The following is a 13,675-nucleotide window of genomic DNA, read 5'->3' as shown; positions in this document are numbered from 1 at the left end:
TAGTTACGTTGTGTTTCAATAGAGCAGATCTAAACAGAATGCTGTTGAACCATTAAATACAGTACTGTGTACTGTTACATACCTCTCTTCCTTTATGAGTGACCAATGCAGCCAAAGGCTTGGCGTAAAAGCGACTGAAGGAAAAGCCAAGGCATCCATACATGCTGTTAGCTGTCAGCTTCAGAGCCTTCTGCCTGATATCATACTATGGAAGAAGATTCATCAAGGTTTGCATGCATAAAATGTAACTTTGGTGTTTTAAAACCAAATATAATATTGTCAGAGCTAGAAAATTTTTTTACCAAATGGACAGTCTGTTATCAATACAGAAAGCATTGAAATCTTGATTGTACTTACTTGCAAGTACAGGTCGGGGTTGAGGTCCGCTTGCTTCATTAGCTGTTTGACCTGTCGTCGGCGCTCCACCAGTTTTCGAATTTCTTTGGGAAGAATGCCCATCTCCAGACTCAGATCTGGCAGCTCAGGAATCTCATCGTCATCCTCCTGTAATCACGGAAGTACTTTAGGGCATGCCCAAAATACATAAACATACCCATGCAGGCAAAGTAGACCACCTCCGACGCACCTCAGTTTTCTTGAGTGCGTTGGTCGCTCCTCTCTCAATGGTAGTAAAGCAGATGTTGAACTCCTGGATGATGGAGGGGTACAAACTGTTGAAGTCCAACAGGAGAATGAACTTATCATAGAAACCTGATGGAAGAAGATAAAATAGATAATTTGGGAGGTACAAACATAAACCCAACCAGTGTTATGCATAAAGACATTGTGACTCACCAACTTTTGGGTCCAGCACCAAACCTCCAGCATATGCTGCCTTCTTCCTTGTTTTGTTGGACTTGCCCTTCCCTGAGTCAATATCCTCATCCTCACCGAGAGAACAGAATTAAAATAAGAAAAAGTAAAGGAACAGTATAAATTAAGGTTAAATGGGGTGATAGCTGCAATAATGGAGGGAGGAATCTGATACCAGATCTTGCTGTGGTTTCTTGAAGAATTGTTTGTCTGGAACAATGTAGTTCTTCTCATGGAAAGCATGGAGCAGTAGGTATTCGTTCCTCTCAGAGCGCCCTCCCATCAAAGTACGAGACTATGACAGAATAAACATTAAAATAGAACAACATGCATGCATCATTAGGGAATCAATTTTACATATACACAACACACACACACATATATATTAGGGGTGTTACGGTAGGGCTGTGCAATTAATCACATCCAATTGTCATGCACATCTCATCAGTAAAGCCGGTCCTGTGATTAGTCGAAAATCACCTACTTTCAGATTGAGCGGCTTTCACTACACAGAGCTGTAGTTCACTGACAATTAGGCATAATCACCCTCATATTCGTGGATGAATCGCATTCGATTTCGATTGCGATATCGCCTAGCTTGTCAGTATACACACACACACACACAATATATACATATACATACAAAACCTTATACTAATTACATATTAATACAAGAGGAGCCCAGCTAAAATGTGGTTTGCACGGGTGTAGTTTGTAGAGGTATCTTACCATGACATTACCGGCGATGTTAGTGATCTGCAATGCTAGTGGCAGCACATTCAGCTCGCACATGATTTGAAGAATCAGTTTGGCATCCATCCAGGTGAGCTCCAAAAGGTAGAGTAAGTGCGGGGAATCACTATTGAAAAAGGAGAGAAAGAAGCAGATGGAAATTTTTAAATACTGCCACCATAACTGGAAACATTCTGGTTGAGGATCTGAAGCGAGGACTCAAGTGCGACCACACAGGTGGCATCTAACCTGTAGAAGTTCCTGATGTTCTCTGGTGGCACCACCACCCTCTCTGTCTTTAGGATCTGGGCAGCCAGCTCAGTCAGGTGATAACTCTTACAGCGAATCAGCTCTTTGGCAGAGATCTCAACATCACAAACCAGACGTCCACAAGTGGCACTCTTCTCAGCAAAGCCACTGCGACCCTGAAATTATATATAAAAAAAATTGCTGGATAAATTTATACATTTATGATAAAATTATAATCTTATATGACTTCCAGTCCCCATAGAAGTCTTCGCACCCCCAGTTTGGGCATGTTGGCTCTTCTTAGACGACCAATCTTTGACCAGTGAGGTACTTTGCACACACTGATTCTCTGTAGGAGCACTTCAAGGTCAAATCCAAAGATGTCATGGCCCTACAGCATCAAAAGGAAGATGTGGTCAATTCAGGAAAAAAATTAATAAATAAATAAAATGCATCGGCAACACAGCAGTTGAAGCCCAGGTGAATGAATGGATTTGAACTCACAACTAAGACATCTGGATCGATCTTGTGCATCTTGGCCAAGAAGAAGCCCAGAAGTGTACGCTCTGTACCAGCAATCTCCACTATACCGTTCTGAGTCAAATCAAGAGACAAAAATGGCAGGGGTTTATTAATGCATTATCATTTCATTTATAATTCCAAAACAAAGCAAGCTTCATCTGACAGATAAGAACAAAATACCTTTTTCCTAACCGCATCTTTAAAGTCATATGGAAAGATACAGTCGTTGGGCTTGCTCACCACTGCAACAGAAAATAATTAGTTATACAAGCCAAAAACATGCTATGACATTAATAAAATGACTACTGATTTTAATTAACCCTTATAATGCACATTTTATCTGATGATTACCTTCTCTTCAGTGAGTGAATATGCAACCGTTTGTTACCATGTTATTACTATACTTATTAATTTAAAACAGAAATTCTTTAAAAAAAATTCCAATCATATATGAAGTATAGCAAAACCAGTGCAATTCAAGAAATAACTATCAATATTTGAGAAACTTGAAACTTGAGGCTAGTTATATGAAAATTATGTTTTCAAACAAAATGTATTATTTTACTTGCACAGAGTTCCACTTTTATGATGCAAAGATGATCGATTTCTCTTGCTTCCATGGTTCAATATTAATAAAGGGCAGCAGTGAAACGTCCACTTTATCAAACCACAGCCAAATTTTTGAATTTAGACTATTTGGTCTTTCGTCACCCCTTTCTACTGTAGTTAATTTGATTAAGTTTATTTGTCATGTCACATACATTTTTTTTGTCTGCTTATAGTAAGTTTGTACTTGTATACTCATATTTATCAAGAAAATTCAGTCCTAAAAGTGTGTGAGACAGTAAAAATGACCAAGTGTATTGCATGAGATCAATCTAACTAAAAAAAAATGAGCTAAATGCATTAAAAGGGTTAAAACAAAGCAGGTTCTGGACTTCATGTTCAGGGTATTACTCTCACATGAATATTAAAATGCTGAGTGATGGAACTCACCACAGAAATGGGACTGAAATGGGGGCCGCGGTGGAGCTTTGTCCAGAGGAAAATTATGATGAATGAGGGCAGCAAGGGAAATAATCTGCTCAAGACAAGACACAAGCAAAGAAAGTGAATGAACTCCTTTAAAGCCATACTGCAGCTGAGCTACGACTTAATGGGGAATGATTCAATGATCAGTCATCAGAGGGACCAGACCCAGATTTTACCTCATTCTGGTGGGTCTTTGGGTTCTGCACAGTCTTCAGGCTTATGGACATAACAACCAGAGGAGGGGGCGGCAGGTCTTTAACTACTGTGATCAGGTCAATCTTCTGTGCAACAGCCTCCACCTTAGACCAGCTAATAGGCTGACTGCTCAGCTCTAGAGGGCATAGCAAGAGTGCACACAGTAAATGAGTAAAGTATCTGGACAATTATCAAGCTTTACCTAGCGTGCAGTTGTTGCAATTATATGTTTGTATATTTTGGAAGAAAGACTCACGAGGGGTCTTCACATTAAGCCAGCAAGGCCCACGGATCTTTCTGTTAAGGAGGAAGTGTTCTAAACTGGAGGTGTTGATTCCAAACACGTGGGAAAACGTAGACCCCTTCAGCTCAGATGGCAAAGGAGGAAGTTCAGCCTACAGAAACACAACACACACATCACGAAAAAATGCCTCCGACTCCAAGATTCCAGGAAGTTTCTATTGAGTGTATAAGTGAGAGACGTCTACTCACAGAGTATTTGACTTCGAGGTACTCGCACTGTGAGGGGATATCTGGGATTTCAAAGGCATAGTTCTTTGCCACTGGCTGTTGGAACAGGAGATGAACATTTCATAACTTTATATTTGTAGCACAGAAAACAGAAATGATTGGTAGTAGCAATTACCTTGGACTTAAACTTCATGATTCTGAACTTCTCTGACAGACTGTTAAACTCCTCATACACGTCCATCATTCCTACTGGACTGTCTGTCTTCTCGCCAGTTGCCAGATTCACTTTCTAAAAACACAGCAACGCAATAAAAAAAAAAAAGTGAATTAAATGTGCATGTTTTTGAATATGCACATCAACTAAAAGGTGGTCTTACATGTTCTCTGGGAAGGAGATACATTGTTCTCTCAATGTTTTTTACAGCAACACAACAGCTGACATGTGCTTTAGCTGACTCAATCCAGACTTTTCCGAACAGGTACACCACACCTGCAGAGGAAAACATAAATAAACTGTACAACACCCCTTTGGTATTTATCAAATCATTGCAATTATGCAGGAATAAAAATGGGGCATTTGAATTTCAAGCACTTGATTTGATTATATAACCATCAATTATGGGTCGCAGAAAAGAGCTAAAACCATTAGGATGGATTTGTGTGCACATGTATTATGCAAAATTATGGAGCAGGAGATGCACACCAGGTTGGCTGTACTGGTCTTCAAAAGCATCCAACCAGTAGAAGCGGAAGACCATATCTCCGTCAGGTCCCTCCATCAGCGGAAGCTGGCTGGAGTCCACCTGCACTTCTACAGGAGTCTCAAAGGGTTCGTCCTCCTCAATCTTCTCCCAGGCCATACCACCACCCAGTCCAGATCTGAGGAGCGCAAACTAGACAGTTATAGCAGAAAACGGCCTTCTCTAATCTGCAAAGGGTCTGTGGCCCCTTTGTAGGAAGATTGTCACATTAATGCAAATACTATTCTTAATTCAAAGCCTGTGTGTTTTGCAGACATACATTAACATCTCATCCTGAGGCTCATTCTTAGGCTCCACTTTAACAGTGGGTGTGGTCTCAAGCTCCGCCTTCACTTTCACTGGCTCCTCCTCAATGTTCTCTGCCTCCATGGGCTCATCAAAGTCCATCTCCTCAAACTCAATCGCCTCTTCTAAATACAAATTTCAGTTACAATTAAAAGCAATACATTTTTTAAGAAATTGCACCCAAAGACTGCAGGAATGAAAGAGGGCAGATATACCTTCCGGCTCTTCTGTCTTGGGCTTCTTTATCTGTGTAGCAACTGGTTTACTTGGTTGAACGTGAGCAGAGGACCTGGGTGAAGGGTCAGCTGGAGGAACCCGCGTCACCACAGGTCTGGGCTTCGACGTTTGGACTTCAGGTGACTCCTGAGAGATGGACAAAGGCTTTTAATAGTGACAATTTTTTATAAACAATCTAACACTATCTAAAGAAGTGCAACTTATAATGTAACTTCTCATCTATTTTTTAAAAGTTGCTTAATATTCTCTCATTCGGTCACTTTTGATCATTTTAATGCATCCTTGTTGAATGAAAATATTAATTTCTTCTTAAAAACTGCATGTATTTTCAGTCTTACCAAGCAAATCAATGTTCAACCATTTTGAACAAGGGATAACTACCTTTGGAACCTGTGGTTTGACTGAAAATGGATTCATAGGGGTTCCCAGTGTTTTCTTCTTCTTCAGAGTAATGACTGGTGGTGGAGTGAGCAAAACCGGCTTCTGTGAAACATTCAAATGATCATGAGGTCATAAACCTGCAATGCCTGACATACTGTAATACAAACATTGTAGATAAAAAAGCAACTACAGGATGCCTGTATTAAAAGTAGACAGCTATTGATTTGATACAAAAGGTCATTCACCTCAGAGTGCAGGTCCTGCAGAATATCTCCCAGCAAATCATCTTGAGACAAATCCACATGTCTCTATAATGCAAACATGGATATAGACATTTCTGTTATACCTCTCTGACCTTCATTACAGAAGCCAAATTGGCAAATAATGACAGAACTTTCCTTCATGTTTGAACTACTCCTTAACTATTAGCCCCTTAACTGTCACCGTCCCACCTGTGGGACGCTTGGCGCTCTTTTTTTTGTTGTCCTCCTTCTCTATAAAATCTTTTAGTAATCATCATAAATTATTTGAATAATATCATTTGAAAGCTTAGAAGCCCAAGATTCATCCTGTGAAAACCTTTTTGAAATCGGACATTGCGTTACCATGGAAAAGGTACTTTAAAATCTTATTGGAGGTCCCTCCCCCTAGTGGGCAGTGTCAAGTGTCATATTGCAAAATGAATTACGGTCTTTTAGAATCAAAACTTCTTATAATCTTGGCAACAAACATATCATTGGAAAGGTCTGAGTCTCGGGATTCCATATTTGGTGTTTTTTTTTTTGAAAATTGACAGAGAAATCTAGAGAAAAATTCATTAAGCAAAATTTCAAGTAGCTTTTGATGGCTCCCAGTGGCTGTTTGTGGTATGACGCCCTAAATAAAATCTCACAGGAACCCCAGTTTTTTTCATATCAACTTTAAATTTGGAACATAACTTATTTAGACACAAGGCTTTAATGTTATACCAATTTTAGAGTAAAACATGTTATGTAAAATAGTTATAATAATTAAAATAAAATAAAATTAATATAGAACATTTTATTTACAGTACCTTTAAACTTCTATAACTTTTTGATACTTCAATTTTTTGACAAAATCTGCTAATTTTCTTCTTTAAAAAGAGACCAACCTTAGGTTTATATTCCAAAATGTTCATAAATTACAACGATTTAAGTTTGGATAGTGCACTTTAATGCCTATTTTAAAATAGGGGGTTGGGTGGTGACAGTTAAAGGGTTTTAAAGTGCAGGTTCATTTAATTAATCTTTGACTTAAACATTTACATAAAGGCCAATGTTATGCAGGAGTACCAAACTGTGCACAAAGTGGCAAAGTGACTCTTACCTCAGCAGGTTTCTTCACATTGCTATTCATGAACATGCTTTTAATGCTGTTGGGTTTACTGACAGACACTCTCTTCACATTCTTTTTCGAATCCCCTGCCTTTCCACCTTGTTTACCTGTTTACAGTCACAGAGAGAACAAAAATAACTGGTTAGGATAACTCGGGGAACAATGCTTAATACTGCAAACTGACAAAATAAAACGAACTTACTTTTAGGGTTCTTCTCCAATGCGTCATCATCCAAATCATCATCAAAGATTTCTCTGCCATCCTCCACATACCCTGTCCCATCTGACAAAGATAACAGACATTCAGCTGGTGCCCATTTAAGCACTGAGGTCAGCAGAATTATGGAAATTTGACTGACCGTCATCAATAATCCAATCATCATCCTGTCTCTCCCGCACTATTTTTGAGTACTGCTCTTCATCCACCTCCTCATAGACGCTGGTGAACTCCTCCACCTGATCACAACACATTGTCAAAACACCGGAACAGCACAGAAGACGTGTACATCAAGAATACACCAAAATCTGGCATGCAACTCACCTCGTATTTAACCTTCTCTCCCTTCTTGGCTCGTTTAAGTTGCTCTAAAGCTGACTTGCGCCCCACTTTCTCTTTTTTCTCCCGCCTGGAACGTGAAGTGGCAATGCCACACGTGTCGGACGCGTCTATGGGATAAAGCAATGTGGTTCAGTAAAATCAAAACTGCAACATGCTTTAACACTTTATATAGAAAACTGTAAAATGACAAATCGCGAGAAACAAAAAAAAATAAAAATTATAAAAAAAAAAAAAACAAAATAAAAAAAATAAAAAAAAAAATTAATATAAAAATAAAATAATTATTATTATTATTATTATTAAAATAATGATAATGCTGTTTTTACTGGCATACAAATATATTCATAAAAATGAATATATATGAAATATGAAACCAAAACAATAAAACACTGATTCTAGGACCAAGGTAAACATTTTTTTATGAAACATATTTAAAAGAAAGGTTAATGCAAATGTAAAAAGCTTCTGTGGGTCACAGTCTATTACAAACAGGAAGTAGTTACAAATGGATCATTTAAATGTGTATTTATGTGTCAGCTAGAATAGAGTAATGCTTATAAAGTGAAACATTCTGTTAATGTCATCGCTAACACTTCATGTTCAATTAACATTCAAAGACTGAAGCATCAAAATCTCAACAAAAGCATATCACACATTCGCGTATTTGCATAAACGCATATTTTAGCGATTGAGTTCATTATATTTAATATTGTATCAGCGCTGTCAGTACAGGCATCAAATAAGCTACCTGTTTGAATGAACTGCATTAATATTCTGTAAGCTAATAATCACTGAGCAATGTAAAAACTCTCACCACAATCTCCACCGTCCATGTCTTTATCTGGATTAGAGACAGGAGCCATTAATAAAAAAAAATTGTGGCTGATTTCACTCGTCGAGCCTAAACAACAGATTCCGCGCCAAAGTGTCGGTCTTCCCGGGGAAACTCGAGCAGCGGATATGACGACATCAGCAGCCGTCCAATCCGAACCAGTTCAGTTTGTGTTTAGACAAACCTGATTCAGGTTGTTTTTAGACAATATATTATTTTAAGAAGGTTTGAGACTTTGGTGTTTCGTTAAGTTAGAAATATTTGTATAATTGGAAAAACAATCCTGCATTTCTAATATAATTTGTCATTTACCAAGATTTAACGTTATATTTTTGCAGAAAGTAGCCAAAAACAATAGAACATATTTTTATTTGAGTCTTTTTTTCGACACAAAGTGGCGTCTACAGACTTGACCAACATACGAAACACAACAGTTTAACACACGACACTAAAACAATGATAAAACCAAGAACTAAATAACACGAAGCAATTTTGCATTCGTCTCCATTTAAAACAACATTAAAGAAACATTTTTGTTGTTAATCTGTATAAGTGTTACCATGTTTGTCGACTACCTGGACACTCAACTTCCATTTTTATCGATTCTGAAAACAAAAGCTTCGACTCTGGTGGGACTCGAACCCACAACCTTTGAATAACCTCATTCATTCATCTAGAAGTCCAATGCGCTATCCATTGCGCCACAGAGCCGATGGGGCGCTCTTCAACTGTGTCGGTACTCCTTTCTTCATTCGAAGTTTACGTACCCTACGTTATTTTGTAAAAAATAATACGTAGGCACTATTATATTAGATATTATTGTTTTCTAAAACTTTATGTGTAATTTTTTTTTTTACATTTTTGTATTTGTTTTACATTTTCGTTTTTCCCACCTTTTCTAAGTAAGTTTTCAGGTCTTTTATTTTGACAAAGTACTTCCGCTTGCGGCAGCACACGTGGGAAAACCACGTTGTATCATTAGAACCCAAATGGCTTCGTGCAGCATAGAAGATGTGCTCGCTAAAGCCGAGAGAGACGAGGCTGAAAAGCTAAAAGGTATTACAGTAAACAAAGAGTTAGATCTCGAGTTTGACCCGGGTAATTTGCTTGCGTTTGATAAAAACCGGCTAGACACTCGGGAATTTAAAGACAACAAGCGGGAAGACTTTCTGCGCTCGTTAGCGAGAGATAACACTCAACTCCTCATCAACGAGATGTGGAAACTTCCGACAGAAAGAGTTGAAGAAATCATCGTAGCCAAGCTGCCAGATCCAACCACTCCGTTCCCCCGGGAAAAGCCTGCACCAAAACCAAAGCCCCCTACAAAGTGGGAACAGTTTGCCAAACTGAAAGGCATTCAGAAGAAAAAGAAGACCAACTTAGTCTGGGATGATGTTCATAAGGAATGGAGGAGGCGATGGGGATACAAACGTGCCAAAGATGACACCAAGGAATGGCTGATAGAGGTCCCAGAGAATGCAGATCCCAGTGAGGACCAGTTTGCTAAAAGGAATAAAGCCAAGAAGGAGCGAGTGGCCAAGAATGAGTACAACAGACTCAAGAACATCGCCAGAGCTCAGAAGATCAAGGTGCCAGGCATGGGACTAGCACCCACCCCTCGGCAGTCCAAAGCAGAGCTGGCACAAGCCGTCAATGTCGCCAAGATCTCCACGGCCTCTGTTGGTAAATTCCAGGATAACCTGCCCAAGGAGAAAACGCCTAAAAACACTGGGAAAAGGAGAAAATTCCAGCCTCTTATTGGTGACTTTGGTAGTGAGAAACAAAAACAGCTGGAGTTACTGAAAGTGATGGACAGTAAGAAGCCACGTCTTGACATCACCAAAGCTGTGAATAAGCAAATGAGGGAAGAGGATAGGGAATCGGCACATAAGAGGAAGCAAGGCTTTGGAAAGAAGGGACGGAGGGGAAACATGTCTGGTAAAGGAAAAGGAAAGGCTGGTGGAAAGGGAAAGGCTCCCAAAGGCAAAGGACAGAAACCTCACATGAAGCAAGGAAAGCGCTAAAATCTACAGCAGTGTTAGTAAAATCCTAAATATATACACACATACATATATATATATATATATATATATATATATAGTTTGATTGCATTCAATATGTGGTTTCATATAGTAAAATCCTAAATATATATTGTGAACGTGATGACAAACAGTCATGTTTCATATTACAGCCACAGCTTTGAGTGCCTTGGTGCTTGAGTTTGATTGCATTCAATATGTGGTTTCATTCTGGACTTACAGTTTTTATAAAAAAAGCATGAGTGTAGTAGTTGACTGAAAATAATGACTGTGTTTTCTACATGAATGTTTGATTTAATATCACCAGCTGTTATTTATATTAGTGATTTCTCAATAAATTAAAAAATCCTGTCTGATATGTCATCTGTTCTTGGTTGGATATTGTGAAGAACATAGATTGTAGGTCATATTTTGCCCAAAAAGTAATCCAAAAATTCAAAACATACTCCGCTTATTATATGTGCTGTAATACAATAATTAGAATCATTCTGCTTGAATACAGTCTTAAATTACATTTTATACTACCATTTAGCATGAACTACCTTTATGTATAAAGTTGCATTTTTTTATTTTATGAAATTGGATGTATTTTGTTAATATAAGAAGTGCAAAACATAATTATATATATTTATATAATGCTTCTAATCTCTTATTTCTTGCATTTGTTAATTTCTGGTTAGTTTTACATTATTTGTTCCATGCGGAATAAATATAATTTAATTTTCAGACCCTAATGACAGTTGCGATGGATCAGTGCTACTGTCTATAGGTACATTCATGTCATACATCTAAATGCCTGTTTAATTGTGTTGGTTAAAAAAGCTTTTTTAATTAAATGTACTACAATGACATTGCATCTAACCGTGCATGATTTGACCGTGCTAAACTGAAACTCCCCCTAAACATTTATGGTTAGATTTGTTGTCATTTTTGATAGATTATAAGCAACTATAATGATTTTTTAATTTTTTAATTAATGACCTTAAATACTCTCACTCATCCACCAGGTGAGAAACAAGACACCTTATGTTCAAAATTTTGATGCGTCTGCAGAGTTGGTGGCTCTTTCTAAACAAATGAATAACTAGTTCTTGAGTTGATGGATGGTGTTTGACCACAGACACCATCTCTGATCAGCTGGGGGCTTTGGGAGGGGAAGTGCCCATCTGTTGACTGCTGTCAGATTCATAAAGCATCATTAGTCAAACAATCACAATACAAATACCCCACGCCAATGGGCAGAAATATAGGGCACTCTTAATGCTAAAATCAATTAGCTCTGCTGTTCTGAGGGTGCAGGGTGTTTATTGATACACCATGTGAGATTAAGATACACATGTTGTAACTGGGCTCAAAACCACAAGTTGATATTATATATTGCATCTATCTACTTTGCACTCTATACTCAAAACACAGCATGAACATTGTTTTTGCACAAGTGCTTGGAAACATTTGAATAATTTATTTTCCAAATCTGAACTAATATTTGTGTCTAACAGAATATTGCAAGTATTTGTCACAGCATATATCAAAAGACATAAGCATTACAGAAGCTATGTGTGAACAGTAAATAAGCAAAAAGCTCTGGATTCATGAGCAGCATTAAAAAAAAACAGATATGGAAACAGATGGCTCTCTGTCAGTGTATCTCACAAACAGGCTGAATTCAACAGCACAGTTATAATGGACACTTAAAGTGTTTTTTATTATTATTACAAAGTGTCTTTAAAATTGAATATTTCATTTAATTCTGAGCCATCACATATGTAATTCATAATCTGTCCACTAGAGGGTGGTAACACACTGCAACTAGCTGAGACGCAGTAAGGGTGACGTCATGAATCAAGGGTTCACGGGCGCGTGCATGACGGCAAGCAGGGCTGCTTTACGGTGACGTGTTACTGAGTTGAGTTATGCCAAACATATATGCCCAGACAGTAACACAAAATCTTAATTTAATGAATAAGCAACATTTCATACACTATGTTCCTTCTGCAGCACATTTGCTTAACAAAGTGGAGCAATTTAGCACAGGACGAAATAACCTGCTTGTCTTTGTGATTAGCTGGTTTTTATGTTTCTAGAGGGATGAGCTCACTAAGAATGGCAGTGATCCTGGGGGAGGGCAGGGGGTGAGTTTGCTATCATACATAATGAGTCTGCAAATTACAGATCTTTACGCCCGTAGACCCCCAACGACACACACACAGCTGCTCCCCGTCCCAGCATCACACTCCCTAAACAGGTGGCTCATAGCTCATTAGCTAACAATGCACAAAGACAGAACACCAGACCTGATCAATTCTTGCACAATGGAGCCTCCCTGATGGCTTTCTAAAAAGTCATGTGACACTGACGGCTGGAATAATGGCTTAGCAGCTTTGCTTCACAGGAATAAATGTAAAAATTTTTTTAAATATAATAAATTAATAAATAATAATAAATACATTAAAAATTAAATGCAAGAATATTTCACAATATTACTGTTTTTCTATATTTTTGATCAAATAAATGCAGGTTTGGTGAGCATAAGAATCGTAATTATTCCAAACTTTTAAACGGTAGTTGAGCAGCATATATGTTTATATACAGTTCTTAATTCAATAGAAAGTCATTTCATGCATTTTCTCAACCAATAAAACAACGCTGCCAGTGCAATTTCACACTTTTCACCAGTGTGAATTCCTGTGTGGTGACTCTCTGGGTTCGGGGGGCTTGTTGAGACCCTGTTTTGAGCGGTCAAGGTATGGCAGATTAAACCTCACTGTGGTCCTTTGATTGGTGATGGTCCTGGACCAATGCTGAACAGCCTGTCACTTGTCTCCCCTCATCAAAGCGCTGGAATCTGGGTCATCGGGAATAAACAGGGCCTCTGTGTTTGTTGTTTCCTCTTTGTGTTCCCCAGCAGAGGCAGGCTACAAGTCCCCTGGGGGGGACGATAGGGAGGAGGGCGCTTTCCTGGCAGTCAGACGTGAGGCCCAGGCACACAGCTCTCCCAGCTTGCTCCAGAGGATCTTGTCCAAGCACCACAGGAATAGCCACTGCCAGGGGCCACCAATGGGGCTTTTCAGGCTGAGTGAATGACTCTTCCTTAAGGCACAGGAGAAGTAGTACAGTAGCTGTTTTTGATTGGGAATATGTATTCTTAATAGCTATTCTTAATACCTCATTATCAGCCCTGTGATATTATATTGGGGGAGACTGGAGACAA

General features: G+C 38.6%; 2 protein-coding genes and 1 non-coding gene across 6 annotated transcripts in view; 1 reads left to right on the top strand and 2 right to left on the bottom strand.

The window, feature by feature from the left end:
• Nucleotides 1-8,584, bottom strand: part of LOC109086987 (DNA polymerase alpha catalytic subunit-like) — a 47,528-nt gene extending 38,944 nt beyond the window's left edge. The window contains exons 1-26 of one of the 4 annotated variants that reach the window (XM_042714395.1): nucleotides 8,408-8,584; nucleotides 7,576-7,700; nucleotides 7,394-7,490; nucleotides 7,237-7,317; nucleotides 7,026-7,141; nucleotides 5,924-5,986; nucleotides 5,679-5,780; nucleotides 5,276-5,423; nucleotides 5,035-5,185; nucleotides 4,718-4,893; nucleotides 4,392-4,504; nucleotides 4,190-4,303; nucleotides 4,036-4,110; nucleotides 3,800-3,938; nucleotides 3,525-3,679; nucleotides 3,313-3,397; nucleotides 2,497-2,558; nucleotides 2,299-2,388; nucleotides 2,069-2,185; nucleotides 1,795-1,970; nucleotides 1,543-1,672; nucleotides 989-1,108; nucleotides 796-886; nucleotides 587-711; nucleotides 358-504; nucleotides 83-205 (exon numbers count right to left, since the gene is read on the bottom strand). In XM_042714395.1, coding sequence (XP_042570329.1) covers nucleotides 83-205; nucleotides 358-504; nucleotides 587-711; nucleotides 796-886; nucleotides 989-1,108; nucleotides 1,543-1,672; nucleotides 1,795-1,970; nucleotides 2,069-2,185; nucleotides 2,299-2,388; nucleotides 2,497-2,558; nucleotides 3,313-3,397; nucleotides 3,525-3,679; nucleotides 3,800-3,938; nucleotides 4,036-4,110; nucleotides 4,190-4,303; nucleotides 4,392-4,504; nucleotides 4,718-4,893; nucleotides 5,035-5,185; nucleotides 5,276-5,423; nucleotides 5,679-5,780; nucleotides 5,924-5,986; nucleotides 7,026-7,141; nucleotides 7,237-7,317; nucleotides 7,394-7,490; nucleotides 7,576-7,700; nucleotides 8,408-8,456 — 2,970 coding nt within the window. In that variant the 5' untranslated portion in view covers nucleotides 8,457-8,584. The remainder of the gene's footprint in view (nucleotides 1-82; nucleotides 206-357; nucleotides 505-586; nucleotides 712-795; nucleotides 887-988; nucleotides 1,109-1,542; nucleotides 1,673-1,794; nucleotides 1,971-2,068; nucleotides 2,186-2,298; nucleotides 2,389-2,496; nucleotides 2,559-3,312; nucleotides 3,398-3,524; nucleotides 3,680-3,799; nucleotides 3,939-4,035; nucleotides 4,111-4,189; nucleotides 4,304-4,391; nucleotides 4,505-4,717; nucleotides 4,894-5,034; nucleotides 5,186-5,275; nucleotides 5,424-5,678; nucleotides 5,781-5,923; nucleotides 5,987-7,025; nucleotides 7,142-7,236; nucleotides 7,318-7,393; nucleotides 7,491-7,575; nucleotides 7,701-8,407) is intronic. The other 3 variants (XM_042714397.1, XM_042714398.1, XM_042714399.1) reach the window with 3 other exon arrangements.
• A 462-nt stretch (nucleotides 8,585-9,046) lies between these two features.
• On the bottom strand, nucleotides 9,047-9,136 carry trnar-ucu. Its single transcript is given in 2 exon segments — nucleotides 9,047-9,082; nucleotides 9,100-9,136. It is a non-coding gene; the product is annotated as a tRNA-Arg (tRNA).
• A 229-nt stretch (nucleotides 9,137-9,365) lies between these two features.
• On the top strand, nucleotides 9,366-10,458 carry LOC109086988 (ribosome biogenesis regulatory protein homolog). Its single transcript, XM_019101240.2, has one exon. It carries the CDS (start codon nucleotides 9,415-9,417, stop codon nucleotides 10,447-10,449), a length of 1,035 nt encoding a protein of 344 aa, XP_018956785.2. The 5' UTR covers nucleotides 9,366-9,414; the 3' UTR covers nucleotides 10,450-10,458.
• The last annotated feature ends 3,217 nt before the right edge of the window (nucleotides 10,459-13,675 follow it).

This window comes from Cyprinus carpio, chromosome A24, assembly GCF_018340385.1.
Source record: "Cyprinus carpio isolate SPL01 chromosome A24, ASM1834038v1, whole genome shotgun sequence".
Classification (NCBI taxonomy): Eukaryota; Metazoa; Chordata; class Actinopteri; order Cypriniformes; family Cyprinidae; genus Cyprinus; species Cyprinus carpio.
Note: the sequence above shows the minus strand (reverse complement) of the source record. Positions and strands in the feature narration are given on the sequence as shown.

Bases quoted from the DNA above. Each gene is read 5' to 3' on its own strand.
- LOC109086988 (XM_019101240.2), top strand. From the start codon at position 9,415: ATGGCTTCGTGCAGCATAGAAGATGTGCTCGCTAAAGCCGAGAGAGAC.